The 16,421-nt window shown below is 37.1% G+C and overlaps 1 protein-coding gene and 1 pseudogene across 1 annotated transcript in view; one reads left to right on the forward strand and one right to left on the reverse strand.

The window, feature by feature from the left end:
* The window catches only part of LOC135275235 (centrosomal protein of 290 kDa-like), a 37,328-nt gene extending 35,148 nt beyond the window's left edge, over positions 1-2,180 (forward strand). Inside the window, exon 9 of the mRNA XM_064376673.1 lies at positions 2,030-2,180. Within this exon, the coding sequence (XP_064232743.1) occupies positions 2,030-2,136 (107 nt within the window). The 3' untranslated portion in view covers positions 2,137-2,180. The remainder of the gene's footprint in view (positions 1-2,029) is intronic.
* A 453-nt stretch (positions 2,181-2,633) lies between these two features.
* On the reverse strand, positions 2,634-16,241 carry LOC135275236 (RNA ligase 1-like; annotated as a pseudogene).
* Between the last annotated feature and the right edge of the window lie 180 nt (positions 16,242-16,421).

Below are 16,421 nucleotides of genomic sequence, written 5' to 3' on the forward strand. Positions count from 1 at the left end.
CATCTACGGGAGATATGTATGTATATTTATATATATTCATCTCTGTACATATTTCCCCTAGCAACAGTGGTTTGATATTCACTAACTGGGCTAACTTTATAGACCAAAACTGTGGATAAAGAATAGACTTTGTTTCTATATATGTATATATATTTTCTTGGCGAGTCACATAAAATTGAACTCATACTATACATATTTAAGTTTATCATGGACATCTTTTGATATCTGCTCATAAGTCTGTCTTACCCATTTAATCATTCTGTAGTGGATTACTACTGCATGTATAACACATTAAACCATTTATGTTTTGATGGATATTTAGTTTGCCTCCAAGTTTTTGCTTTTATAAAATATGATTAATCTCTTGACCTAATCATGCCATTGTTTGATAGTATGATAGAAATTCCAGGTTCTCTCCAAAGGAGTATACCAATTTATATCTGAACAATCTTTGACTATTTCTCGTAGCTTTTTCAATGTGCTATGTAGTCCTATTAGTAATTTGTAATAAAGCCATCAAGTGTGAGTTGTACTAGATACTATGTGAGGTGCGTTACAAGCATTCTATATTTACAGACGTATATGATAGGTATTACTGTCTCCATTTTATGTGATAAATAGATTTGAAGTGGTTAAGTAACCTCTCCCCAAGGTCAGCTAGGAAGTAGCAGAGGCATGATTAAAATCTAAATCTACAAAACTCCATAGCTCCTTGGTTTCCTAGCCCTTAAGCACTATGCTGTACTGCATCTTGGTAACTAAAAGTACATACTAAATACTCTCAACATATGTCTCATAGCAGCCAGCTTGGTATATATAGACTAAACACAATATTAAAGCTGTCGACGTTAGGAAAATTTTATAATTTTCCTCCAATCCAAGTACTAACCAGACCCAACAGTGCTTAGCTTCTGAGATCAGAGATCAGGTGCATGTGCATTAAGGATCATATGGCCATAGATAGTTCTGTACTCTTTCTAAACCTCAGTTTCTTAAGGGAATTGCTGAGCCTTCAAATTCCTTTTCTCTGATGTGAAGTAGACAGATTACCTATCATTTTTCAAACATTAAGGCTTACAAATCAAACCAGAACTGTTTTTGGAAATTCTAAATCACTGTCTATATAAGTAGTAAAACATTTAAGATATTTGTCCCAGGTCCAGCACAGTGGTACACACTCTAAACCCAGTACTTTGGGAAGCTGAAGCAGGCAGATCACCTGAGGTCAGGAGTTCAAGAGCACCCTGGCCAACATGGTGAAACCACATCTCTACTAAAAATATAAAAATTAGCCAGGCATGGTGGTACTTGCCTATAATCCCAGGTACTCTGGAGGCCGAGGCAGGAGACTCACTTTAACCAGGGAGGCAGTGGTTGCAGTGAGTCAAGATGACACCACTGCACTCTAGCCTAGGTGACACAGCAAGACTCCATCTCAAAAAAAAAAAAAAAAAAAGTTAGAGGTATGTTAACTTGCAGGGTGAATCCAATAAATTAGAACTTTTGTGCTATATTTGTGGACTTTTGTTTTCCTACCAAAGTATTAGGGCTGTGTCCTACTCATCTTTGTATTATACAGCCTGCATGACATGTTTTGCACATAGTAATTGTGCAATAAATGTGTAATAACCTACATGGACTAGCCAATGCTGTGTGGGATAGTGGGAGCATTTGGCCATGGTTATAGCCCCTTACCCAACTGTCTGCTTCTTCTGTTGTACTTTTAGTACCTAACAAATTTTCCTGGTTTTAGGATTTTTTTCATGTAAAATTTCTACCATGTAAAAAAAATAACCCGACCTTACACTTCTAATACCTAGCAGATACCTTTTTGTCTGCCATGAAATTGCAATACTTGATGGAGGGAGGTAGCAACAAGTATTTACATCCTTAAGTATTTCAGCCATAAAATCCAGTAGTTTCCAGTTTCTAGGTTTCATAAATCTCTGTTCTCTAGAACAAATCCATTACCTTGAACTCGTTCACAGTGAGAAAAAGCGGAGTCTAATTTGTATAACTTTTTTGACAGATGCTGATCAACTAAAGGAAAAAGTAAAAGATCTAGAGACACAACTCAAAATGTCAGATCTAGAAAAGCAGCATTTGAAGGTAATGTTTATTAGTATTGTTTTGTGAAAACAGCTGTTCAAAACTATTTTCATTACCATCTTTGAAGTACATATCCTAAAAATTTCATATAACATCTTATATTTGATTTTTATATTACAAAGTTCATTATGTTTATCTGACTATTCTTAACATATTTATTAAATAAGAGGTAACAAAAAATTCAGACTCAACAAGTAGGATTAAATGGTAAATTTATTTTTTAATTGTAACAAATATATGCCATTAATATGTTCTTAAGTTTTGGGTCACATTGGCAACAGTGTCTATAGTTTCTTTTGAAATTCTTTCCAGGAATCTTAAGGATATAGTTCCCTCAAAAAATATTTGCTATGTTTTACCTCTTTTAAGACTGTAAACAGGACAAAAAGGCATGGATATGAGAATTAGCTAGTGATCACTGGCTATTCTAAATAGTCACTAAGGCTTGAATTCTTTCTTCACCAGAAGTCCCAAAGGTTTCCCTGATCATATTAATAACTTTATAAAAAGTTGATCATTATTTATTAAAAATTAGATATTTGTAAAAAAATAAAAATATCAAAGGCAGAGTCACATTTGTTCAGGTTTATGTTGATAATAACTGGTCTTGAATTCATGTAAGTATCTGGAATTGGCCAGCATAAGCCAAGATGATGGCGATGAACCTGGAAAGAGAAAAAAGGTATTAGCTTTAGCATACAGATACTATTTTCATTCACTTAGAAATATTTAAGTGCTTACTATCTGCCAGGCACTGTGTAAGGCTCTACTTTATCTTACCCTGTTTTTTTTTTCATATCTGTTCTTCTCTTGACATATTACATATTTGTTTATTGTCTATCTATCTTACCCATTAGAATGTGAGTTCATGAAGGCAGACACCTTGTTGACTGTGTATGTCCAGCACCTGGAAACATGCCAGGCACATAATCAGGGGCTTCATAAAAATTTTAAGAATCATAGAGTCTGTTGCTGACTACAGACTAGCTACCTGAAAAATGTGGGAAAGGAGGCATTCTAATTGAAGGGAATGTTACGTGATGGAGTTTTTTTGCTACTGCAAACATGATTAGAGCAAACACAATGTCAGTGTGTTTGTGGGGGCAGAGATGAAGAGCAGTTCTGGGAAGTTAAGCAGGAGTCAGATCATGAATACTTAATGTAACTGAACAGATTTATGCAGGAAAGTAATATGCTCATTCATTTGTGAAGAATGGAGAAGACAGGACTAAAACTGAAAGATTCTGTTTTCGGAGGGTGACACTGATACGACAGCTAAAGCATGAATCTTGGCTTGAATTAAAATTAACAGTTAATTGGTTGAGAAGAAGTACATAGATTAGAACTGTTAGGAACTGATAACTGGATGTATGAAGTAATGAAAAGAGGGGTTAAAATTAATATCCAAGTTTTTATTTACTTCAGTGAATTATGTGGAGTCAGAGAGTTACAACTAGGTCCAGTTTTGAATATTATGAATTTCTGGTACCTGTAAGAAGTCGAATAGACAAGTCCAGGAGACAGAAAGGGAACAAAGTAGAAGATAATTCATTCTGTATATATCAACTGTTACCTTGGCACTCTTTACTCAACACATTCTATATTCAAGTCTGGGAGATGCCGAGCTAAATCAGGTTAGTACAAGATGTCACAGAGAGCACTACTGTGCAACACGAATTTCCTCGCAAGGGATACATAGTATCACTTTAATTCTGAAGCACACCTGTTAGGATCAATGCCTCACACAATACACACTGGGAAACACTGTTTTACCACTTAAAAAATGGTGGTATGTGGGATGAGAAAATTAAATTTCTTTACTGCAAATAAGAATTGCTGCCATTTGTAGAGATAATTTTTAGTATCACTTCTACTTTGTTGTAGGAATATGAGATGACATAACCCCACCCGAGCTATTTTTGTCATTACCTTTATTAAACAGCCATCACTGCAATGCCATACTATTCCTTCAATTTTACCCTCTTTGCAACCTTCAAACCAGGACAAGAGATGATTGTGCTTCAATGAAGGTAGATTTCTTATTTGAAATGCTCCATGTGGTATAGGAAGATGTAATGGATGTTTCTTGTTCCCTAACCCTAAGTGGAAAAATTTGCCATTAGCCATATTTGTTTGAAGGAACTTTCAGAAAGAATGAGAAAATGTACCTCTCCAAATAAAAAGTCTTTTGAGACACTTAGGAATAAAGGTAGAAAGGCTGGTTGTTTCCTTAAAAAGAATACAACTGAAGTGCACTGGCACCTTATTCCAGTAAGTCTAAATTCCACCTTGTTGTACTCTCCACTAAGGTTCAGCAAACTATGACCTGCAGGCCAAGTCTAGACCTTTTTTTTTTTGTAAATAGTTTCCATGGAACACGGCCACACCCACTCATGTAAGTACAGTCTGTACCTCCTTTCAGAAGAGTGGCCCATAAAACTTAAAATACCTAATCTGGCATTTTGCAGAAAAAGTCTACCAACCTTTGGTACCAGTGTGGCACTGGCCACATTAAACTATTCTTCAATGTTTGCTAAAGAGCTGTACTGCATCTCTGATAACTTGTCTAACTACGATCTTAGCTTCTTTACACCTGGAAGTCTACTTTTGATCTCTACATAGGATTTTCCTATTACAGCTTTAGTGTCTTTAGGTCTGTCTTCCCATCCCCTTGTCAGCAAGGTCACCCATAGTGCTCTCAGGACTTGCACTCAATTCATCATGATATATATTTTGATACTTGACGTGGTATTCACTGCCATTCTTTACTTACTTTACACCCCTGGCTATGCAAATTGATGCTATCATAACAAAGAAAAGTGCATTTTCATCAACTGACTCAACTCACCTGAATTTTAAAAAGCAAGGGTGTTACACCTGAGTCATTACTTTTCATACACAGTTGTGTAATATTATTATAGGAAAGAATAAGGATAAAAATCAACCTTTTGGACTAATAAAATGGTTTTTTCTATGAATGTAAAGTTAACAGAAATAGGTATAATCCTAGGAAACTAACTCAAATTTGTTAGTCGTTTCTTTAGCATGGGTTTGTTTTTTAAGTTGACCCTAGAAAGTTCTCTATAAATGACAGTTACTGTAACTGAACAAGAAAAAGCCTTCACTCACCACATGGGTTTCCATTGATATTTGTTCCTATGAGCTCCAGTGTTTGTTCTAAGAGATCCGATAGTGGCACTGCACTAATTTCCAAAAGTCCAGAATCATCAGGATGATGTTTTAGTACCAGGGCAATTTCAAATTCATAATTAACTACGGAGGAGTGCCAGCAATACTGTTTGTTGTTTTTTTTCTACTGGTACCCAACCTATCATATAAAGAAGAAAGTTATTTTTTATTACATCATTTTTCTTTGGATTGAAACTACAGGTAATTTCTATTTTTGTTGTAAATTTCCCATGTTTTCTGGGTGTCTATCACAAAGATATATTCCTTTAAAAATCAATGGGCAAGTTAACAGTTTATTACGTTTTTAAAAATCATAAGGGTTCATTTTTTGTTCTATAGAATTAACCTGTTATTCACTACAGAGCACCACCTAGCATTCTCTTACTAGAAAATTCACCTTAGTAAGAATTGAGCACTGTTCTAAGACATAGCACTCAAAATTTTTTATAAAATAAGTTTTCTCTCTACCTTCTCTCAAGCTTCAGGGACAATGGATATAGTGCAGTAAGTGTTCCAAGTTCATTAAACTGTTCCAATATATACTGAACAATTTACTGATGCCATGTTTATTGAATGTTATTGCTATTACCCTTCTCATTCTTGTTGCCAGAACTGGCTCCCTTCATTATTCACCCTAGATTACTGTAATAACTTCTTTGCTGGTCTGCTAGCCTCCAGTGAAATCCAACCCACTTTTGTCATAGTTCTGTTTGTAAAACTTAAATTTAGTTTTGCTGTACCACTGATTAAAAATCATTATGTTCAGGATAAACTTGAAACTCCTTTAGATAGAATAAAAGGGCCTTTAAGATCTGAGCCCACCCCACTTCCAGCCTCAACTTTTTATTTTTTTTTTTGAGATGGAGTTTCGCTCCTGTTGCCCAGGCTGGAGTGCAATGGCGTGATCTTGGCTCACCGCAACCTTTCCCTCCTGGATTCAAGCGATTCTCCTGCCTCAGCCTCCCGAGTAGCTGGGATTACAGGCATATACCACCACGCCTGGCAATTTTTTTTGTATTTTTAGTAGAGATGGGGGTCTCTCCATGTTGGTCAGGCTGGTCTCGAACCCCTGACCTCAGGTGATCCACCCACCGCAGCCTCCCAAAGTGCCAGGATTACAGGTGTGAGCCACTGCGCCTGGCCCAGCCTCAACTTTTATAGCCGCTTCATGATGTCATATACCCTGAACATTCCAGCTGCAATGAAGTGTTATATAAAATATCCAAAATACCCCATGCCCTCTCCTCTTCCTGGGAGTTTGCCTAAGCTGATCTTCCCTCTTAAACACAAGCTGAATGAGCAATTCCTCCTCTTTTCTCCAGTGGTACCTGATGCATTCATTCCTGTTAGTTCTTAAATCATACTACTATTGGTTGATTTCTCCCGATGTCTAATTAAAGATCATTGAGGACAAGGGTTCTGACCTGCATTTTTGTATTACCAGAAACTAAGAGGACTTTGCACATAATGGGCACTCAAGACATGCCACTTGAGGACCTATAACCTTAATTTGGGATACCTTTCTATTCAGCATACCTTTGCAAAATTTTCCCATCCCAAGAAAAACAACTTGTGAGACAACTATTTTTAACTCCCTCTGAGATACTCTGGGATCTACACACACGCACGCACACACGCACGCACACACGCATGCACACACGCACATAGACTATTTGTTATCCCTAATGGTATAGACACTTCTTGAGATCTCATTTCAGACTAGATCATCTCATCCAACCTGACAAGAACCTGGAAGCTATTCCCTCTTCTTGTTTTTTTGAGACAAGGTCACAGTCCAATGCTCAGGCTAGAGTGCTGGGGCATGATCATGGTTCACTGCAGCCTCAACTTCCAGGGCTCAGCTGATTCCCATATTAGTCACCCGAGTAGCTGAGACTACAGGCGCACACTGCCATGCCCAGCTAATTTTTTGTATTTTTTTGTAGAGACAGGGTTTCACTATGTTGCACAGGTTTGTCTTAAACTCCTAGGTTCAAGCAATCCATCCACCTCAGCCTCCCAAAGTGCTAGGATTACAGATATGAGACACTGCACCTGGCCTCAAGGCTATTCTCATTAGACGCTTTATTGTCACAGACTACAGCTAGTAAAAAATGGCCATCTTAGAAAAGATTCTAAAGCTAAGAGGACGTTCTTGATATGAAGCATCTTTGATATATAGGACTTTACATAAATTTGATTCAGAAATTCTGTGCTATACATACTAATGAAGAACCAGGTTATAATTAAATTCTGTAATTTCTGATTGAATGGATATTTTGATCATTTTACTAGTAAACGCAAAACTGCATTAGAAGAGACATCATGGTACCAGGAATGTGTCCGTTTTCATCAGGCACTGGGTTTCCATTTATTTGTTCTATTTCCTTTGCTGGTATCTAGCACTCTGGAGCTGGTTTGAAGTCCTCCTCAACGTTCCAAAAAAATTCTAAAAAGAGATAATGTTATATGTGGTGATGCTTTAAAAAACATAAAATACTAAACAGAATCAAAATGGGAACAGCTACTAAAACCTCCTATCAGGGATGATACAATTATTCTCCATTCATTATCACCACAATGTGACCGTACTTACGGTTAGAATACTAACACTTTAAATATTCAATTTCATATACACCATTTGTATACAGTATTTAACAGTTTAACTAAAGTAACCAACATTCCATTAAGTATTAGATTCATGAATTTTTAATATACTATGAATACAAATATAAACACATTAATGTGTATACAGTGAGTGTATATATCTACTACAGATATTTAAAAGCATTTTAATAATTAAAGATATTAATTTCCTGAGATTTTTAATTACACTTGATTTATAAAATTACATATTTGTCTCTTACACAAAATGTGTCATTCACTTCAATATATATGTAGTGATTTGTATGTTTTAATAGACTCAGTGACAAATATTAGGAAAATATTTTACAATATTTTTCAATAATATCCTTTTTATATATAAAAGTATTCTAAATTGCTTAAATTATACAGAAAGATATAATGTACAGAAATACCATATCAATAAATACGCCATGGATTTCAGCTATTTAAACATGAAAAGTTAAAAACTAACCTTTTGGGTTTCCTTTTGAATGTAGAAAATTTTTGAATCTTTTTTCAGCTTGTTTGTTTGGTTTTCTATCTAGTCGAGCCCAAAGGTATGGCTGATCTAAAAAAGTAATAACAAAAGCAAAAGAATGAAGTAAACAAAACTTATCTTGAAAGACATTTCAGAATAGAATTTTTCAATAAACAGGAGGCTAATTTCTCAAAGAAGCTAAAGGGAAATATGCAATATAAGAATATATACCACCTAGCGGTACTTGATGCTATGAGAAGAATTACTTCTCTGGTTAAAGAATGAGGACAGGAGACAAAAAGTAAATATATGATATTTTTTATAAGGGCATTGCATATTCATATTTTATGAGTAAGCAGCATTTATGGACAACGGAAGCTACCTCTACAAAATGGAAACATAACCAGATAACTGTATTCACCACCACCCCCCAAACATTACACTGTGCTTTAAAGGTTAATTCTGACACAGCTGGAATCAGGCTGAGCTGTTTTGCATTGCACTGACCCCTCATCAAGGTATGAAAATACTAATAATGTTGATTTGTACTCACGGATCTGAGGAGTTGCAGGGCACTGTGCTAGTGTTCTTTATTGTTAAGAGTGACACTCATAGCTTGCACCTGGTCTGAGACCCCTGATAGGCTCTGCTGCTGAAGCTGGTTACTTAGCAGCAAGATGCCTACCTACATGACCAGCAAATATATAAAAATCCCCAGCTGTAACTCCATTTTGCATTCCCTGGTTCCAAGGTGTTTGTCTGAACACATAAGTGGTTCCTGATCTGAGAAAATGTGTCCTGCCAAGGCTTCAAAGCAGCTTTGAAGTATAGTAGCTTTTACCTGGCCTCGCCATACTCCTTGCTGTGAGACAGTCCTTGGCTATAATACACATCTTTACTTTTAATACCACTGGTATATTGTGTATCCTTTAGCAGTAATAAATGTGGATTTGTAAGCATTGTCACTTTGCATTCTGTGACTTACTTTAGCAGTTAAATTCTAACCCAGTAATTGCCATCATCATGCATAGTGATACACACTATAGTTTCTTAATAGACATCAATTTCTGAAAAATCTTTTACAGTTTTCTCAAATGTACAAATCCAGGGTTTATAAAGAAACTGCTATACGTTGGTCCTGATATTCTGTACTACTTATTAGCTATCCAGATAAATAATATGAAGAACCAGATTAAAACTGTATTATATTATCATTTCTGGTTCAGTGGACCTTTTGTTTCTTTTTTACCAGTAAACATAAAAAATGCAATTCATTTACATCCATTAGTATGGTTACTACCCAAAAACAAAAACAACCCAAACAGAGAAAGGCAGAAAATAAGTGCTGGTGAGGAAACTGAAAAACTGGAACCTTTGTGCACCGTTGGTAGAAATGTAAATAGTTGCGACCACTATGCAAAACAGTATGGTTGCTCCTCAAAAAATTAATTTAGAATTTCCATATGATCCAGTAATTCCACTTCTGGATATATATACCCACAAGAACTGGGAGCAGAGCCTCAGATATCTGTTCACATCTGTTTACAGTGGCATTATTCGCAATAGTCAAAAGATGAAAGCAACCCAACTGTCCACCAATGGTTGACTGGATAAACAAAATGCGCTAGATACACGCAATGGAATATTAATTCCATTCCTTTAAAAAGGAGTGAAATTCTGATACATGCTACCAACATGAATGAACCTTAAGGACATTATGCTAAGTGAAATAAGCCAGTCACAAAAAATAAACACTGTATGATTCTACCTATATGAAGTACCTAGAGTAGTCAAATTCATAGAGACAGAAAGTAGAATGCCGGTTACAAGGGGCGTGGTAGGAGAATAAGGAGTTGTTGTTTCATGGGTAGCATTTCAGTTTTATAAGACGAAAACAGTTCTTGAGATGGAGGGTGGTGATAGTAGCACAACGATGTAAACATACTTAATGCCACTGAACTGCATACTTAAAAATGGTTAAGATGGCAAATATTATGCACATTTTAGCACAGTTAGATTTATTTTACTGCATTTCATGAATTTCCTGATACAAGGAATGTGTCCAGACGCCTATTTAATGCCCAAGGACTGCGTCCAGATGCTGTTTTTTTTCTGGAAGTGAAAGGTAATCTCACCATCCAAAAATAATCACAAAAAAATCTCTTTTCCATACATTTCTTCTTAAAATGACTGAAAATTTCTATTTGCATTTCTGTTAAAATACATTAAAATGAAACTAATTAGAGACGCTGACAAAAGTAATAAAGCCACTGGAATCAATGCAGGAAGAACAAGCTTAAGGGTCCCACAAACATAGGTTCCACTGACAGTTCAGTCATTCAGTCACTATACGGTCTTGGATAAATTATTTAAGTTCACTGAGCCTCATTTTTCTTTTCTTTTTTTGAAATAGAGTCTCCCTCTTGTCCTCTAGGCTAGAGTGCAATGGCGCGATCTTGGGTCACTATAGCCTCTGCCTCCTGGGTTCAAGCAATTCTCCTGCCTCAGCCTCCCTTGTAGCTGGGATTACAGGCATGCACCACCATGCCCAGCTTATTTTTGTATTTTCAGTAGAGGCCGGGTTTCGCCATATTGGCTAGGCTGGTCTGAAACTCCTGACCTCAGATGACCCACCCACCTTGGCCTCCCAAAGGGCTGGGATTACAGGCCTGAGTCACCATGCCTGTAACCTGGCCTCATTTTTCTTATCTGTGAAATGGAGAGGCTACTTGTACAAACTGGAGATATATCAAGTACCATACTGCCTGTGCCCTTAATGGGTATTAGGTAAATGTTTTAGTTTACCGTTTTTTCCCCAAGAAGAAAGTACAATAATAATTTAGGTAAACTGTAACAATTGTGACCTTTTTGTTTGGCTACTATACTTGGGTTTCCAAGGGTTTATGAAGAGCAAATGCCTCATATCATATAGTCTATAAAGTGATTAAGAAAAATAAGTAACATTTACAGTAAATATTATAGTTTTATTTTACCTTTATAGGTAGTAACATAACAACATGTTCCATCCACTTTTTCTGTTGGAATTGCACTGTATATATCTGCATCTAATGCCTTGTGACTTACAGTTTCAGTTGCCAAAACTTTAAATGGCTTAAAAAAAGAAAGAGAGAAAACCGGTTTAGGATAGACAGCCTCTATGTTTTTGCACACATGCTCACCTGAAATATTCTTAATTTCATTAGTTTTAAGTGATGGTCTGCTGTTCATCCTTCAGAATGATTTAAAAATATTTCTTCTGTGAAGTTCTGAATTGTTCCCTCCCTTCTATGCTACCACAGCAACATCTGATTTTCTACATAATTCTGTAATTATTTCCGTTTCTTTATGCACCTTTGTTCTTTGCAGCACTGCAACCCTAGCACAGGCATTCAGTATATTTAATCATATACCTGACAATTATTTACTAAATGCCTACTATGGATTAAGCATTGTCTTCAACACTGGAAATACAGAGGTGAACAAAAAAGTACCTGTCTTTGGTGAAACTTGTATTTTAATGAGGGAGACAAAAGCAGCACAGTGCATGATATGTTAGCTATGACAAACAAGTGCTAAAGAGAAAAACAAATGGGTAAAGGAAAGGGGGATGAGGTGCTATTTTGGATATGGTGGAAAGGGAAGCTTTCTTTGAGGAGGCAACCTTGGGCAAACTTGAAGCAAGGGAATACTATGTAAATATCTGAGGAAAACAAAAGGTCCCAACTCAGGAGGTTTTTTGATGTGTCTGAAGAATTTAAGGCAGCCACTGTGTCTAGATCTGAGTGAAGGTAAAACTAGATTAAACGTTGTTTAATCAACGTTAACTCCATAGGTGCTCCTGGTATACAATACCAGTGTCTTTCAATCATAATTTTCAGTTTTCCCAAGAATCAATCTACTCTTCAATACATGAGACTTCCCCCTTTTTTATAAGCACAAACATTTTTGTGATCTACAAAACTTGTTTTTCAATTAAGACTTGATTCATAAGGAGTCTCAGCAAGGATGTGGTAATATACTCCTGTCTCAGGGCAAATTCTCAGGGAGCAGGCAAAATAGATGGAAGATAGTTCATACTTTGTTTTTGCCTTTTTTTTTTTAACCATTTTTTCTTGCAAAGCTAATACATGCTCATTATAGAAAATCTGAAAATGAAATGTAGAAAGGCATAGATGAATCACCCACTTCATCACCATTCAGACGTATCACAAGAACCTTTTGGCATACTTCTTTTCTCTTTTTCAGTGCATTTTTCTCAATATTAACTGACATCAGTTTCTATTTGCTACCCAGAAGTTTCTTTAAGAGCCAAAGTAAAATGAATTTCTGGATTTCCTTTTTTCCTCTTCAACTTCAGATGTTTTTCCTCCTCAACTTCGTGATAAACAACTGCTATTATAAGCATAAGTTGTCTAAACTATGATTTTCATCCTTTTCATAAAGCAATTATCATTAGTATACCTCGATTGTTACAGAACTTGCATCGCTGTCTAAACATTACAGATCACACAGTTTAAAAGCTTCTTAATTTTCAGAACAATTTGATCCTTGATTCAGTTTTATATCCTAAAAATCTTCAAATGTATCATCATAACATTCAACAAATAGTCTTAGAAAATATATTATCTGCTTGAAAGGAAAGTTAACCCCGATGGTTTCCTACCATTAATAGTGATTTATATGAGACATGACAGTTCTACAAACTTAAATTTCTGAGCTGTATCAGCTATGGTTTATTTACTTACTTAAAAAATGTTCAAGATGGCAAAAGAAAAATCTCCTCTATAAAACAAATCTCTTGACTCTTGAGTTAGGCTTCACTTTGACAGTAGTTTTCTTACAGTTACCTGACTTCCTCATGTAGTCTGATGAATTGTTTACTTTGAAAGTTGTATTCAGAAGTCTACATTGATCTAAAAATCTTTGTGGTAACTCATTCAACAAAGTTTGAGCATCTAGTTTGTGAACAGCCTTGTCCTAGACTATGCAGTTAGAATATAAAAAAGAAGTAAGACCTGCTGGCATCACCTCTTAGGCAAGACCTCACATCGGTACTCCAGTAAATACAGCCCCACAGATAGCGCAAGCTGGCCCACTAGACCATATTAGCGATGTTACACCATATACTTCAGTACCATTTTAGTTCTAAGTCTTTGCACAATGAGTACTCAAGATCTGAAGCTGATTTTCTTTTTTTCATGTTTTCCCCCTAACAATTTTCACTTTTAAAACTACCAAGAATCACCTGTCTTTTGTTTTTCCTTTGAATGTGTTTGCTTTGAGGGTACCCTCTTCTTGTCCCTTTCAGCTTTACCAGTAGTGAGCTGTTGACATATTTATGATTTTTCTACTGTCAGGAAGAAAAAAAGGCACCAAGGATGAGAAAAAGACAGTTTCTTGGGTTCCTACCAACTTTTTATCTATAATTCATTTTCATTGCTGAAGAAGACTTAGGCAATTTCTACAGTTATATCTGAAGTAACAACATCTTACAAAGTGAAACAACACTGTACTATATAAACATACTGCTGTGTGTGTGCTTAAGACTAAGGTACTATTTCAACCAGGTAAACTAAGAAATTAGTCCCTTCTAGTACTGAAAGTACTATTGAAAGTACTCAAAGTACTGAAAGTATATTGAAAGTATATTTCAGTACTCTAGTACTGAAAGTATATTGAAAGTATTCAATACTTTTAAAATATAACCATCTAGTAGGGATTCAGTACTTTAAAAATATAACCGGTTTTCACTAACTTATGACTCTGGTATCAAAGGATATCAATTTAACCCAGGGAAGTAGAGCCACAGGGTCTGGTCCAATAGCAGTGTGTGTGTATCTAAATTTATCAAAGATCCTGGGGGAAAGATTGCCCCATGGAGCTCCTGATGAGTATAAACATTCCTTCCATAAAAATCAATTATCTGGTCTTTGCTATCCACATGTGCAAAGGACAACATGAGACACTGAGGGGTACATAAAATTCTCCTTCTCTACCTGTCATCAAGACTTTAGACTATTACTGGGGGGAAAAAGTACATGTATTAAAATAGTGAATATCAATTGAGTGTCCCTCTACAATTTCTGGGTAGGAGAAATTACTGAGATGACTAAGTTGATTTAAGATTTTATGGAGAAGAACTGACTTGAAAAATTAAAAACATTCTAGAGGTGACCCAGAGTGAACAGTCTGAGCAAAAATCTGAGACAGGATTGTGGTTGATATGTTCACTGGATGAAACAGATGGCTAAAACAGAGAATTCACTTTAAGAAGGATGGAGGATAGACTGAGCCTCATTAGTGGGAGGCCCTGAATTATAATTAAGAATGTGGATGCTATGCTATAAACAATACTGTAAGCTGTTTTAATTGCAGAAAGGTAAGAGAAGGGGCTGCTTCTTTTCCCTGGTGGAGAATATTTTTACAAACTACTCCCCTCTAACATACAAAGTTGGAAATCACAGTAGAGTGAAATACTAACACAGATGATAATGTTTTATATGGATTACATTATTTATTACAGCTAAAAAAAAAAGGCTGATTGCTGCTACAAACACTGAGTAATAACTGTGGTATTTAGACAAGGAAAGAACATGGTGATGATCAGACTGGCAAGTAAGACCAATTAGGTAGTGCAATGGGCAGGATATGAAATATTAACTATAACAGCAGTGACAGCAGTAGAAAGAATGAAAAGATCAGATGCTATAAGGTAAAAAGCATCAAGGTGAAGGGAAAATTGGCCTGAAATGATTCCAGGGTTCATTATTTAATTCAACAAATATTTATCCAGTGCCTACCACGTGTCAGGTCCTACAGGCTGGGACTAAAGATAACAGGACAATCTGCCTTAAACACATTTTAGTCTAGAAGATGAGAAGGCCAGTGGCAGTGATGAAACTCAAGTGAGGTGGATTTCCAATGGACACATGGATTTTGTATGTAATCAACAAAGTTGGGAAGCACCCAACTAATGACTGGGGATTCTACTGATCAAAGACTACAACGTTTTATAGTACAATATGAAAGAATTGCCTTAATATAGGTTACTTGTTATTCACTCACTAGCATTTACCGAGGGCACATTATATAGAAAACACGTTGCTACAAGAGAAAACCTTGAGAGAATAAATTAAGTAATTACTGGTAACATGAGGTCTGATCTTCAGTGACCTAATTAGGCTACTGTCAACACCGCCAATGGTTCCGACGTAACAGGTAAAGCAAGTCTTATAATATCCCCCCTTTCTCACTGCACTTTTGAAAAGTAGTAAAGCTTGGACTGTGGCAATTATCTGATTAGGTTTCCCCAAAAGGTGCTGACCTGAAACCCACAGGTGCTGACCTGTGGTTTTTCCATTTCCCTGCGAGGGCAAGTTTGAATCTCCTGATCAGGAAAATTCTCTCGCAAATGCCCTGCCTTACAACTAACAAAAGTACAAGAACCTGGACTTGTACTCAGGGCGTATAAGACTTCCAACCCAGACCTCCCCAACGAAACCTACAGAGGCTCCTGGCCTGCAGGGCAGTTCTAACGCGTCCAGCCGCCGTCGCCGGGTTCGCACTGAGCCAGCGCCGCTGGGAGAAGCCCACGCGGGCCGCCCAGCCTACCCGGCGCTGCCGCTTACCTGATGCTCCCTTTTGGCGGAAGGCTCCTCTTTCACCTCCGTCGCAAACACACACGGCATTTTCCGCTGCACGGAGCCCAGGCGCTTCATGATGAGCCCAACAAGCAGTGCGAGTGGAGGGCGCGCTTTGGAACGGCGTCCTGTCCAGGCGGGGAGAAGCCCTGTAGGTGTCACCCGCGGCGCTCAGGCCACCCACACTCGGCGCCCGGCCACCGCCGCGGCGCCCCCACTATGCCAAGCCCCAGCTAGGGGCGGGAAGGCCCATCCAGAAGCGGCTTCCTGGCCGCGGCGCCTTCTGGGAGTTGTAGTGCAGAAGCTGATGCGTTCCTGGTGCGTTCCCACGTGCGTCCCCCACCTCGGTTTCAACCGATGATTTATTTGGAAGTTAAATG

Source organism: Aotus nancymaae, unplaced genomic scaffold (assembly GCF_030222135.1).
Source record: "Aotus nancymaae isolate 86718 unplaced genomic scaffold, 86718_ANA_hifiasm-v0.15.2.pri h1tg000016l, whole genome shotgun sequence".
NCBI classification, from domain to species: Eukaryota; Metazoa; Chordata; class Mammalia; order Primates; family Aotidae; genus Aotus; species Aotus nancymaae.